Source organism: Leucoraja erinacea, chromosome 1 (genome assembly GCF_028641065.1).
Source record: "Leucoraja erinacea ecotype New England chromosome 1, Leri_hhj_1, whole genome shotgun sequence".
Classification (NCBI taxonomy): domain Eukaryota; kingdom Metazoa; phylum Chordata; class Chondrichthyes; order Rajiformes; family Rajidae; genus Leucoraja; species Leucoraja erinaceus.
The window spans coordinates 7,605,152-7,618,038 of NC_073377.1; the positions used below are offsets into that span (position 1 = coordinate 7,605,152).

At 41.8% G+C, this 12,887-nt stretch overlaps 1 protein-coding gene across 6 annotated transcripts in view; it reads left to right on the forward strand.

Moving 5' to 3' along the window:
• Window positions 1-12,887, forward strand: part of LOC129703520 (receptor-type tyrosine-protein phosphatase alpha-like) — a 240,343-nt gene that overhangs the window by 167,014 nt on the left and 60,442 nt on the right. For all 6 annotated transcript variants that reach the window (XM_055646099.1, XM_055646254.1, XM_055646178.1 and 3 more), the window contains 2 exons: window positions 7,687-7,760; window positions 12,014-12,150. In XM_055646099.1, the coding sequence (XP_055502074.1) occupies window positions 7,687-7,760; window positions 12,014-12,150 (211 nt within the window). The remainder of the gene's footprint in view (window positions 1-7,686; window positions 7,761-12,013; window positions 12,151-12,887) is intronic.

Below are 12,887 nucleotides of genomic sequence, written 5' to 3' on the forward strand. Positions count from 1 at the left end.
ATAAATGTGAGGTTATCCATTTTGTTGGCAAAAACAGGAAAGCAGACTATTATCTAAATGGTGGCCGACTAGGAAAAGGGGAGATGTAGCGAGACCTGGGTGTCATGGTACACCAGTCATTGAAAGTAGGCATGCAGGTGCAGCAGGCAGTGAAGAAAGCGAATGGTATGTTAGCTTTCATAGCAAAAGGATTTGAGTATAGGAGCAGGGAGGTTCTACTGCAGTTGTACAGGGTCTTGGTGAGACCACACCTGGAGTATTGCGTACAGTTTTGGTCTCCAAATCTGAGGAAGGACATTATTGCCATAGAGGAAGTGCAGAGAAGGTTCGTCAGACTGATTCCTGGGATGTCAGGACTGTCTTATGAAGAAAGACTGGATAGACTTGGTTTATACTCTCTAGAATTTAGGAGATTGAGAGGGGATCTTATAGAAACTTACAAAATTCTTAAGGGGTTGGACAGACTAGATGCAGCAAGATTGCTCCCGATGTTGGGGAAGTCCAGGACAAGGGGTCACAGCTTAAGGATAAGGGGGAAATCCTTTAAAACCGAGATGAGAAGAACTTTTTTCAAACAGAGAGTGGTGAATCTCTGGAACTCTCTGCCGCAGAGGGTAGTCGAGGCCAGTTCATTGGCTATATTTAAGAGGGAGTTAGATGTGGCCCTTGTGGCTAAGGGGATCAGAGGGTATGGAGAGAAGGCAGGTACGGGATACTGAGTTGGATGATCAGCCATGATCATATTGAATGGCGGTGCAGGCTCGAAGGGCCGAATGGCCTACTCCTGCACCTAATTTCTATGTTTCTATGTTATTTTACTTTTCACTTTTAAGGTTTGTAATTATAATTATTTATTTAAATGTCTTAAATGTGGTTTCAAATATCTTGTTTCCCGGTTTTGTCAAAGGCTGTCAATATTCTGTAGCTGAGGCCTCTGTTGGATGCTTGTATCGTAGCTGAGGTGTTTCAGTCTAGTGCTGGTGGGACCTTGCACAGCGAGTCTAAATGATGGATGTGATCTAGTTCGAATCGGTCTATTATCTTGTTTTTGTACTGTGAATAGACACTGTGGACGCAGAACTATTGCGTTACATATGCAACGCAGGCATCTATTCATGATTAGAACAAACTAAAAGGAGATAAGTAGTACTGACAAAACCCAGATTGACCTTCATGAGAATATTATTGGTAAAGCAATGTAGCTTGATAGCACTCTCAATGACCACAGTATAAAACTAAAAGAGAAGACATAAAACATTGCAAACATTAGTGGGAAGCCAGAGAATTGGGAAGTTTTTAAAGAACAGCAGGTAACTAAAAAGGCAATAAAAAGGGGAAAAAGATGAAATACAAAGGTAAGCTAGCTAATAATATAAAGGAGGATAGCAAGTTTCTTCAGTTATATAAAGAGTAAGAAAGGCAGGGGTGAACGTTGGACTGTTGGAAAATGATGAAGGAGAAGTGATAATGGGGAATAAAGATATGGCAGAGGAGTTGAATAACTTTTTTGCATCAGTCTTCACAGTAGAAGAGACCAGCAACGTGCCTGAAACTCAATGGAGTCAAGGGGTGGATGTTAGGGGAGTGGCTATTACTGAGGAGAAGGTGCTTTGGAAGCTGAAAGGGCTGAAGGTGGATAAATCACCGGAACTGGATGGATTGGACCCTAGGGTTCGGAATGATGTGGCATTGGGGATTGTGGAGGCATCGATAGTGATATTTCAAGAATTCCTCGAGTCAGGAATGGTGCCAGACGATTGGAAAATTGCAAATATTACCCCACTGTACAACAAGGAGTTAAGCAGAATAGTGGGAACTATAGGCCAGTTAGCCTGACTTCAGTGGTTGGTAAGATTTTAGAGTCCATTATAAAGGATGAGGTTACGAATTGCTTAGAAATTCATGATAAAATAGGCCAAAGTCAGCATGGGTTTTTGAAGGGGAGATCTTGCCTGACAAATTGCTGGAATTCTTTGAAGAAGTAAATAGCAGGACAGACAGAGGGGGACATAGTGTCAGTGGATGTTGCTTACCTATTTTATCAGAAGGTGCCACACATGAGGCTGCTAAGGAAGATGAGATCAGTGGGAAGATACTAGCATGGATAGCAGGTTGGCTGGATGGCAGAAGGCAAAGAGTGGCAATAAAGGGGGACTTTTCTGGTTGGCAGCCAGTTACTAGCGGAGCTCCGCAGGGGTCGATGCTGGCACCGCTACTCTTCATGTTGTATACTAATGATCTGGATGAGGGGATTGAACGCTTTGTGGCCAAGTTTGCAGATGATACGAATATAGGTGGAGGGCAGGTACTGTAGAGAAAGCAGGGAGTCTGCAGAAGGAGGGACAGGTTGGGAGAGTGGGCAGAGAAGTGGCCGATGGAATATAGTGTAGCAAAAGGCGGAGTCATGCAATTTGGTAATAGGAATAAAGGCGTGGACTATTTCCTAAATGGGGAGAGAATCCAGTAATCGGAGGTGCAAAGGGACTTGGGAGTGCTGTTACACGAATCCCAAAAAGTTAATGTTCAAGTCGAATCGGTAGTAAAGAATGCAAACGCAATGCTAGCATTTACAGTGCATTCAGAAAGTATTCAGAACCCTTCACTTTTTCCACATTTTGTTACATTACAGTCTTATTCTAAAATTGATTAAATTCATTTTTTTTATCATCAATCTACACACAATGCCCCATAATAAAAAAGCAAAAACAGGTGTTTAGAACTTTTTGCAACTAAAATATCACATTTACTTAAGTATTCAGACCCGTTACTCAGTACTTTATTGAGGCACCTTTGGAAACAATTACAGCCTCAAGTCTTCTTGGGTGTGACGCTACAAGTTTGGCACACCTGTATTTGGGTAATTTCTCACATTCTTCTCTGCAGCTCCTCACAAGCTCTGTCAGGTTGAATGGGGAGCGTTGATGCACAGCTATTTACAGGTCCCTCCAGAGATGTTCGATAGGGATCAAGTCCGGGTTCTGGCTGGGCCACTCAAGGACATTTACAGACTTGTCACAAAGCCACTCCTGCGTTGTCCTGGCTGTGTGCTTAGGGTCGTTGTCCTGTTGGAAGGTGAACCTCCGCCCCAGTCTGAGGTCCAGAACGCTCTGGATCAGGTTTTCATCAAGGATCTCTCTGTACTTTGCTCCGTTCATCTTTCCCAAGTCTCCTAGTTCCTCCACTTTGACTAATCTCCCAGTTCCTGCTGCTGAAAACCATCCCCACAGCATGATGCTGCCACCATCATGCTTCACCGTAGGTATGGTATTGGCCAGGTGATGAGTGGTGCCTGGTTTCCTCCTGACATGATGCTTGGCATTCAGGCCAATGAGTTCAATCTTGGTATCATCAGACCAGAGAATCTTGTTTCTCATGCCTTTTGGCAAACTCCATGTGGGCTGTCATGTGCCTTTTACTGAGGAGTGGCTTCTGTCTGGCCTGATTGGTGGAGTGCTGCAGATATAGTCACCCTTCTGGAAGGTTCTCCCATCTCTACAGAGGAACTCTGGAGCTCTGTCAGAGTAACCATCGGGTTCTTGGTCGCCTCCCTGACTAATGCCCTTCTCCCCCAACTGTTCAGTTTGGCCGGGCGGCCAGCTCTATGAAGAGTCCTGGTGATTCCAAAGTTCTTCCATTTAAGAATGACAGACGCTACTGTACTCTTCTGGACCTGCAATGCTGCAGAAATTGTTTTATATGTTATGTTAGCATTGTTTTATATGGTATGTTAGCATTCATAGCAAAAGGATTTGAGTATAGTAGCAGGGAGGTTCTACTGCAGTTGTACAGGGTCTTGGTAAGACCACACCTGGAGTATTGCTTACAGTTTTGGTCTCCAAAGCTGAGGAAGGACATTATTGCCATAGAGGGAGTGCAGAGAACGTTCACCAGACTGATTCCTGGGATGTCAGGACTTTCATATGAAGAAACACTGGATCGAGTCGGCTTGTACTCGCTAGAATTTAGGAGATTGAGAGGGGATCTTATAGAAACTTACAAAATTCTTAAGGGGTTGGACAGGCTAGATGCAGGAAGATTGTTCCCGATGTTGGGGAAGTCCAGGACAAGGGGTCACAGCTTAAGGATAATGGGGAAATCCTTTAGGACCGAGATGAGAAAAACATTTTTCACACAGAGAGTGGTGAATCTCTGGAACTCTCTGCCACAGAAGGTAGTTGAGGCCAGTTCATTGGCTATATTTAAGATGTTTATATGTTAGATATGGCCCTTGTGGCTAAAGGGATCGGGAGGTATGGAGATAAGACAGGTCCGGGATACTGAGTTGGATGATCAGCCATGATCATATTGAATGGCAGTGCAATCTCGAAGGGCTGAATGGCCTACTTCTATACCCTTCCCCAGATCTGTGTCTCGACACAATCCTGTCTCGGAGGTATAAGGCCAATTCCTTTGTCTTCATGGCTTGGTTTTTGCTGTGACATGCACTGTCAACTGTGGGATCTTATATAGACAGGTGTGTGTCTTTCCAGGTCATGTCCAATCAATTTAATTTACCACTGGTGGACTCCAATCAAGTTGTAGAAATATCTCAAGGATGAGCAATGGAAACAGGATGGACCTAAGCTCAATTTTGAGTGTCATAGCAAAGGGTCAGAATACTTATGTAAATGTGATATTTCAGTTATTTATTTTTAATTACTTTGCAAAAATTGCTAAACACCTGCTTTCACTTCTTCATTCTGGGGTATTGTGTGTAGATTGATGATTTAAAAAAAAATGATTTGAATCCATTTTAAAATAAGGCAACAAAATGTGGAAAAAGTGAAGGGTTCTGAATACTTTCTGAATGCACTGTATTGTAAGAGGGCTAGAATACAAAATCAGGGATGTATTGCTGAGGACCTAAAAGGCACTAGTCAGCTGCATTTAGAGTATCGTGAGCAAATTTCGGCACCATATCTGAGGAAGGATGTGCTGGCTCTGGAGAGGGTCCAGCGGAGGTTTATAAGAATTATGATCTCAAGATCGATTGGGTTAACATATGATGAGCGTTTGATAGCACTGGGCCTGTACTCGCTGAAGTTTAGAATGAAGGGGGCTTCATTGAAATGTACCGAATAGTGAAAGGGTTGGATGGAGTGGATGTGGAGGGGATTATTCCACTGGTGGGAGAGTCTCCGAATTAGACTCAGAAGAGCCTCAGAATTAAAGGACAGTCACTGAAAAACTGGCAACTTTAATGGAGACTGTCAGAGCGGAACACACGTACACACGCGCACACACGCACACGCACGCACACACACAGGCACGCACACACACAGCACACACACACGCACACACACACACACACACACACACACACACACACACACACACACACACACACACACACACACACACACACACACACACACACACACACAGTTTCCTTCACCAGGCCGTTATGCAGGCGGGGGACAGGGCAAGCGGGGAGAGCATGGTCTGAGTCAAATTCACATGGTGCAAAGCCAATGTGATGAACACGAAGGTTGGCGCTGTAATTAAGACAGTGAAAGCACAGTGTACGGAAAGGGTCACGTAAGTCCTTTAAAAGAGGTGGGGAGAGGGATGGGGGGAGAAGGATTGGAGACTTTTAAGAAGCCATAGATACACGGCTGTGAAGCTTGGCGGACATTAACATTACCGGCCGGTTATCCTTGGTTCTGAAAACTACTGCTTACGTTTTTGTTTCCCAATGAGCCAATGAAATTCACTAGTCAGCACCGGCTACAACCTATGAGAACCTTTGACCTCCTGGCGACCCACTTAAGGCACGAGAATTCTCACAACTCCATGGCGGCTTCATTCTGGTCACCGCTAATTTTTAACATGTTGAAAAACTCGCGGCGACCATAATGAGGGCGCGATTAGTTCCCAGAATGTGGGAACTCCTCACAACCATGAAGGGAACTCCCCGGCAACTACCAGCGCACATGTGGTGACCATGTGACGACCGCATGGTCTCCTGCAGTCGCCTAAAATGTTGCCTCAGTGGGACAGGCCCATTATGAAGGAGATGAGGAGGAATTTCTTTGGTCAGTGTTTAATTTAGGTGATGTATCTGTGGAATTCTTTGCCACAGAAAGCTGTCAATGAATGTTTTGAAGGCAGAGATAGATATATTCTTGATTAGTGCAGATGTCAGGGGTTATGGGGAGAGAGCAGGAGAATGGGGTTTGGAGGGATAGATAGATCAGCCATGATTGAATGGCAGGGTAGACTTGATGGGCCGAATGGCCTAATTATGTTCCTCTCATATGACCTTATGAACCCCAGTTTCTATACGATGAATGATTATAGGAATGTGATGATGCGGAAAAGGTGAAACTGGGCAGTTTTCAGATTTGTTGGATATACTCGTTGCAAAGCCTTCCCATGCTATCATTGATCGATTTGGTAAAGCGTTTATTGCTGCTCTAAGCCATTTTTTAATTTAGCTATTTCTTTCAAATACAACATTTTCTTGTCTAAATGATTGATTACTTTTGCTTTGGGCACTTGTTAATGATTATGACAAACCTTTGGGTTCAAAATCATTTATAACTTGCTTCTCTGATGCTCAAGAACATACCTAGTTTTAACCTTTTCTTAACACAGCAGTTTAGACTTTTGGGTCTATGTTGATTCCCAGGGGAGCAATCACATTAGACCTATTTCCTTTCTCCCTATTTTGCTGTATATATCCCAGCCCATCAATTCTCCTTTGATTCTGTTGACTTACACGATTGATAAACTGGTCCATTATCCTATTTTTCTGGTGTGGGAGGAAACCTGGTTAAAAACCCATGCAATCATGAAGAGAATGCAAACCTGTATGGTGTGAAAATGCAACATCCTTATGGCAGAAAAAGCAGTCGCTGGGGGATCTTGAAGTGTCAGTAAGCATCAGTGGGGGGAAATGGACATTTCAAGCTAACACCAGACATATGGAACAAGTCTTGACTCAAATTGTTGATTGTCCATTTCTCTCCACAGAAGCTACCTGACCCGCTGAGTTCTTCCAGCTGCGCTCCTTATTTGTTCTTGTCATAGAGGGAGTACAGAGAAGGTTCACCAGACTGATTCCTGGGATGTCGGGACTTTCATATGAAGAAAGACTGGATAGACTCGGCTTGTACTCGCTACAATTTAGAAGATTGAGGGCAGATCTTATAGAAACTTACAAAATTCTTAAGGGGTTGGACAGGCTAGATGCAGGAAGATCATTCCCGATGTTGGGGAAGTCCAGAACAAGGGGTCACAGTTTAAGGATAAGGGGGAAATCTTTTAGGACCGAGATGAGGAAAACATTTTTCACACAAAGAGTGGTGAATCTCTGGAATTCTCTGCCACAGAAGGTAGTTGAGGCCAGTTAATTGGCTATATTTAAGTTAGATGTGGCCCTTGTGGCTAAAGGGATCGGGGTATGGAGAGAAGGCAGGTACAGGATGCTTAGTTGGATGATCAGCCATGATCATATTGAATGGCGGTACAGGCTCGAAGGGCCGAATGGCCTACTCCTGCACCTATTTTCTATATTTCTATGTACCAGATTCCAGCATCTGTAGTCTCTCATGTCTCCCAATTTATGGTTGAATTCATTTATGCATCACTCTATTACAATTGTGCTTGAATTAAATAACATATTTTTATTTTTTTTAAACTTACAGTATTATATTAACAAATTAACTTTTATTTATCTATCAGGTTTAAAAAATATAAGCAGGCTGGAAGTCATTCAAATTCCTTCAGGCTGTCCAATGGGAGAACAGATGATACAGGTTGGTTTTTAAGATAGATTTATTGAACGTTAAATTGACACTTACATTGTTTGATGGCCATAAAATTATTACTTTAATTGTAAGTAAGATACAGAGTGTGAGGCAGGAGACAGAAAAGGGAAGAATTCGGACCCAAAATCTAGGGGAGAAAGAAGAAAAAGATAATAAACAGAGAATAAGAGGCGGTGGGTTTCTTAAATGTGTATATTTTAATGCTAGGAAGTATGGTGTGGTGATCAGTGAAACATGGTTGCAGGAGGGCTGTGATTGGAAACTAAATATTCCAGGATTTTGTTGCTTCAGGTGTGATGGAATTGGAGGGGCAAGAGGTGGAGGTGTTGCATTGCTTGTCAGGGAAGATATTACAGCAGTGCTTTGGCAGGATAGATTAGAGGGCTCGTCTAGCAAGGATATTTGGGTGGAACTGAGAAGTGGGAAAGGTGTAGCAACACTTATAGGGGTATATTATAGACCGCCAAATGGGGAGCGAGAATTGGAAGAGCAAATATGTAAGCAGATATTAGTAGTAAGCACAAGGTAGTGATTGGGGGAGATTTCAATTTTCCACACATCGACTGGGAAACACATTCTGTAAATGGGCTGGATGGTTTGGAGTTTTTAAAATGTGTGCATGATAGTTTTTTGCAGCAATACATAGAGGTACCTGCTAGAGAAGGGGCAGTGCTAGACCTCCTGTTAGGAAATGAGACCGGTCAGGTGGCGGAGGTATGCGTTGGGGAACAGTTCGGGACCAGTGATCACAATACCATTAGTTTCAATAAAATTATGGAGAGGGTCAGAACTGGACCTAGGGTTAAGATTTTTGATTGGAGCAATGCTAACTTTGATGAGAAGCGAAAGGATTTAAAAGGAGTGAATTGGGACATTTTGTTTTATGGGAAGGATGTAGAAGAGAAATGGAGGACATTTAAAGGGGACATTTTAAGAGTACAGAATCTTTATGTCCCTGTTCGTTTGAAAGGAAATAGTAAAAATTGGAAAGAGCCATAGTTTTCAAGGGAAATTGGACATGTTTCGGAAAAAGGGAGAGATCTACAATAATTATAGGCAGCATGGAGTAAATAAGGTGCTTGAGGAGTATAAAGAATGTAAAAAGAATCTTAAGAAAGAAATTAGAAAAGCTAAAAGAAGATATGAGGTTGCTTTGGCAAGTAAGGTGAAAGTAAATCCAAAGGGTTTCTACAGCTATATTAATAGCAAAAGGATAACCATATAACCATACAACAATTACAGCACGGAAACAGGCCATCTCGGCCCTACAAGTCCGTGCCGAACAAATTTTTTTCCCCTTAGTCCCACCTGCCTGCACTCATACCATAACCCTCCATTCCCTTCTCATCCATATGCCTATCCAATTTATTTTTAAATGATACCAATGAACCTGCCTCCACCACTTCCACTGGAAGCTCATTCCACACCGCTACCACTATCTGAGTAAAGAAGTTCCCCCTCATATTACCCCTAAACCTCTGTCCCTTAATTCTGAAGTCATGTCCTCTTCTTTGAATCTTCCATATTCTCAAAGGGAAAAGCTTGTCCACATCAACTCTGTCTATCCCTCTCATCATTTTAAAGACCTCTATCAGGTCCCCCCTTAACCTTCTGCGCTCCAGAGTATAAAGACCTAACTTATTCAACCTATCTCTGTAACTTAGTTGTTGAAACCCAGGCAACATTCTAGTAAATCTCCTCTGTACTCTCTCTATTTTGTTGACATCCTTCCTATAATTGGGCGACCAATAAACGAGGGATAACGAGGGATAAAATTGGTCCATTAGAGAGACAGATTGGACAGCAATCTGCAGAGTCAAAAGAGATGGGGGAGATATTGAACAATTTATTTTCTTCGGTATTCACCAAGGAGAAAGATATTGAATTATGTGAGGTAAGGGAAACAAGTAGAGTAGCTATAGAAACTATGAGATTCAAAGAAAAAGAAGTACTGACACTTTTGAAAAATATAAAAGTGGATAAGCCTCCAGGTCCTGACAGGATATTCCCGAGGACATTGAGGGAAGTTAGTGTAGAAATAGCAGGGGCTATGACAGAAATATTTCGAATGTCATTAGAAACGGGAATAGTGCCGGACGATTGGCGTACTGCGCATGTTGTTCCATTGTTTAAATTGGGTTCTAAGAGTAAACCTAGCAATTATAGCCCTGTTAGTTTGACTTCAGTGGTGGGCAAATTAATGGAAAGGATACTTAGAGATAATATATATAAGCATCTGGATAAACAGGGTCTGATTAGGAACAGTCAACATGGATTTGTGCCTGGAAGGTCATGTTTGACTAATCTTCTTGAATTTTTTGAAGAGGTTACTAGGGAAATTGACGAGGGTAAAGCAGTGGATGTTGTCTATATGGACTTTAGTAAGGCCTTTGACAAGGTTCTTCATGGAAGGTTGGTTAAGAAGGTTCAATTGTTGGGTATTAATGCAGGAGCAGCAAGATAGATTCAACAGTGGCTGACTGGGAGATGCCAGAGACTAATGGTGGATGGCTGTTTGTCAGGTTGGAGGCCGGTGACTAGTGGGGTGCCTCAGGGATCTGTGTTGGGTCCACTGTTGTTTGTCATGTACATCAATGATCTGGATGATGGTGTGGTAAATTGGATTAGTAAGTATGCAGATGATACTAAGATAGGTGGTGTTGTGGATAATGAAATAGATTTCCAAAGTCTACAGAGAGATTTAGGCCATTTGAAAGAATGGGCTGAAAGATGGCAGATGGAGTTTAATGCTGATAAGTGTGAGGTGCTACATCTTGGCAGGACAAATCAAAATAGGATGTACATGGTAAATGCTAGCGAATTGAGGAATGCAGTTGAACAGAGTGATCTAGGAATAACTGTGCATAGTTCCCTGAAGGTGGAATCTCATGTAGATAGGGTGGTAAATAAAGCTTTTGGTGTGCTAGCCTTTATAAATCAGAGCATTGAGTATAGAAGCTGGGATGTAATGTTAAAATTGTACAAGGCATTAGTGAGACCAAATTCTTGAGTATGATGTACAATTTTGGTTGCCCAATTATAGGAAGGATGTCAACAAAATAGAGAGAGTACAGAGGAGATTTACTAGAATGTTGCCTGGGTTTCAACAACTAAGTTACAGAGATAGGATGAATAAGTTAGGTCTTTATTCACTGGAGCGCAGAAGGTTAAGGGGGGGACTTGATAGAGGTCTTTAAAATGATGAGAGGGATAGACAGAGTTGATGTGGACAGGCCTTTCCCTTTGAGAATAGGGAAGATTCAAACAAGAGGACATGACTTCAGAATTAAGGGACAGAAGTTTAGGGGTAACATGAGGGGGAACTTCTTTACTCAGAGAGTGGTAGCGGTGTGGAATGAGCTTCCAGTGGAAGTGTTGGAGGCAGGTTCGTTGGTATCATTTAAAAATAAATTGGATAGGCATATGGATGAGAAGGGAATGGAGGGTTATGGTATGAGTGCAGGCAGGTGGGACTAAGGGAAAAAAAAGTTGTTCGGCACGGACTTGTAGGGCCGAGATGGCCTGTTTCCGTGCTGTAATTGTTATATGGTTATATGGTTTTATCACCTCAGATCTCCCTCCCTCTCAAAACCTAAGCCTTCTAGTTTTTGACACCCCTGACATGGGAAACAGATGTTGGCTCTCTTGCCTTTCTATGCTGCTCATCATTTTATATACCTCTGTCTTCCTTGCTCCAGTAAAAAAACAGACCTTGCCCAATCATTCCTGATACTTCAAGCCTTCCAATCCAGGCAACATCATTGTGATTCTATTAATCTATCATTTCCTTTTGATCTATCATTGTGTAATCTTGGCTAACCTCCTTCTTCATTGTCCACTAAATCATCGATTTTGTAGTTTTCTATTAGATCAGCCTTTTCAGTCAAACATTGCATAAAACCAGGTATAAACAGTATTAGTTTCGTGCATCTCGTATTTGCTAATAAAATTAATGACTGAAATGGTTAAAAGCCACTCTCAATATGGCTACCTGTCAATGTACTGGCTGCAAGATACTGTAAATTAGTAATTACGGAAATTTTAAATGTATTCTTGGGGAAGTGTTTAAAATAAGTTCCTGCACAGGTATAGTATATTCGCTAGCAGAAGCTTGTTTGTATGTCTGTGTACTTTTATACATTTCAACTTAATTATGCCATTAAACAAAATAAAATTTATTTAAATCACTAGAGCGTGATACATCACACATTTTTGATGGATTTGAACTTTTTTTTATTCAGAGCTTCAGAGTATGCCGTTGCTTGCAAGATCTCCAAGCACCAACCGAAAGTATCCACCTTTATCGATTGAGAAATTGGAAGAAGAAGCTAATCGACGGATGGCAGATGACAACAAGCTTTTCAGAGAAGAATTTAATGTGATTTTTTAGAACTTCATTAATTATAGTTACTGTACCTGAAATGCCTTTAGCTTTAAGTCTTCTTGTGAATTTTTATTGCCTAGACTTGTGTACTTTTCTTCAGGTTTTGGTATGGTTGTCCATGACCTTTCTCTAAATTCCTCCCTCTGTAATGTGTCTGGATGAGTCTGCTTACATATTCATGTATTTCTTAGAAAAATAGGTGCAGGAGTAGGCCATTCAGCCCTTCGAGCCAGCACCACTATTCAATATGATCATGCCTGATCATCTAAAATCGGTATATTGTTCCTGCTTTTGCCCCATTTCCTTTGATTCCTTTAGCTCTAAGAGCTAATTCTAACTCTTCTCTCTAACTCTATAGTTGGCTATATTGTTGCTTCTTTTCCCAATCCGTTTTTCTGTCGGCTTCGCCTTTTTTCTCTACCATGTACTCGTTGTTATCATTATTCAAAGATACGGTGATACATTCTATATGAACATATCTCTCTTGCTATATCTTATGTCTCAGCTTTACAGTCCTCTTCCCTCAGCGTAACTGTTTCTGTGTGGTGCAACATTCAACTGAAAGAGGCATATTTCTCTCTGGTTCATTAATGAAAAGATCAAAGCCAGAGTCTTAGTCACGTTCCAATTCTTCATTTGGTCGCTACCAGTTTCACCCCCCCAATCATTTTCTCAGTCTTGGAATTGAAAATGCACAGGATAAAAACAGTTGTCCTATCCATCAAAATGTA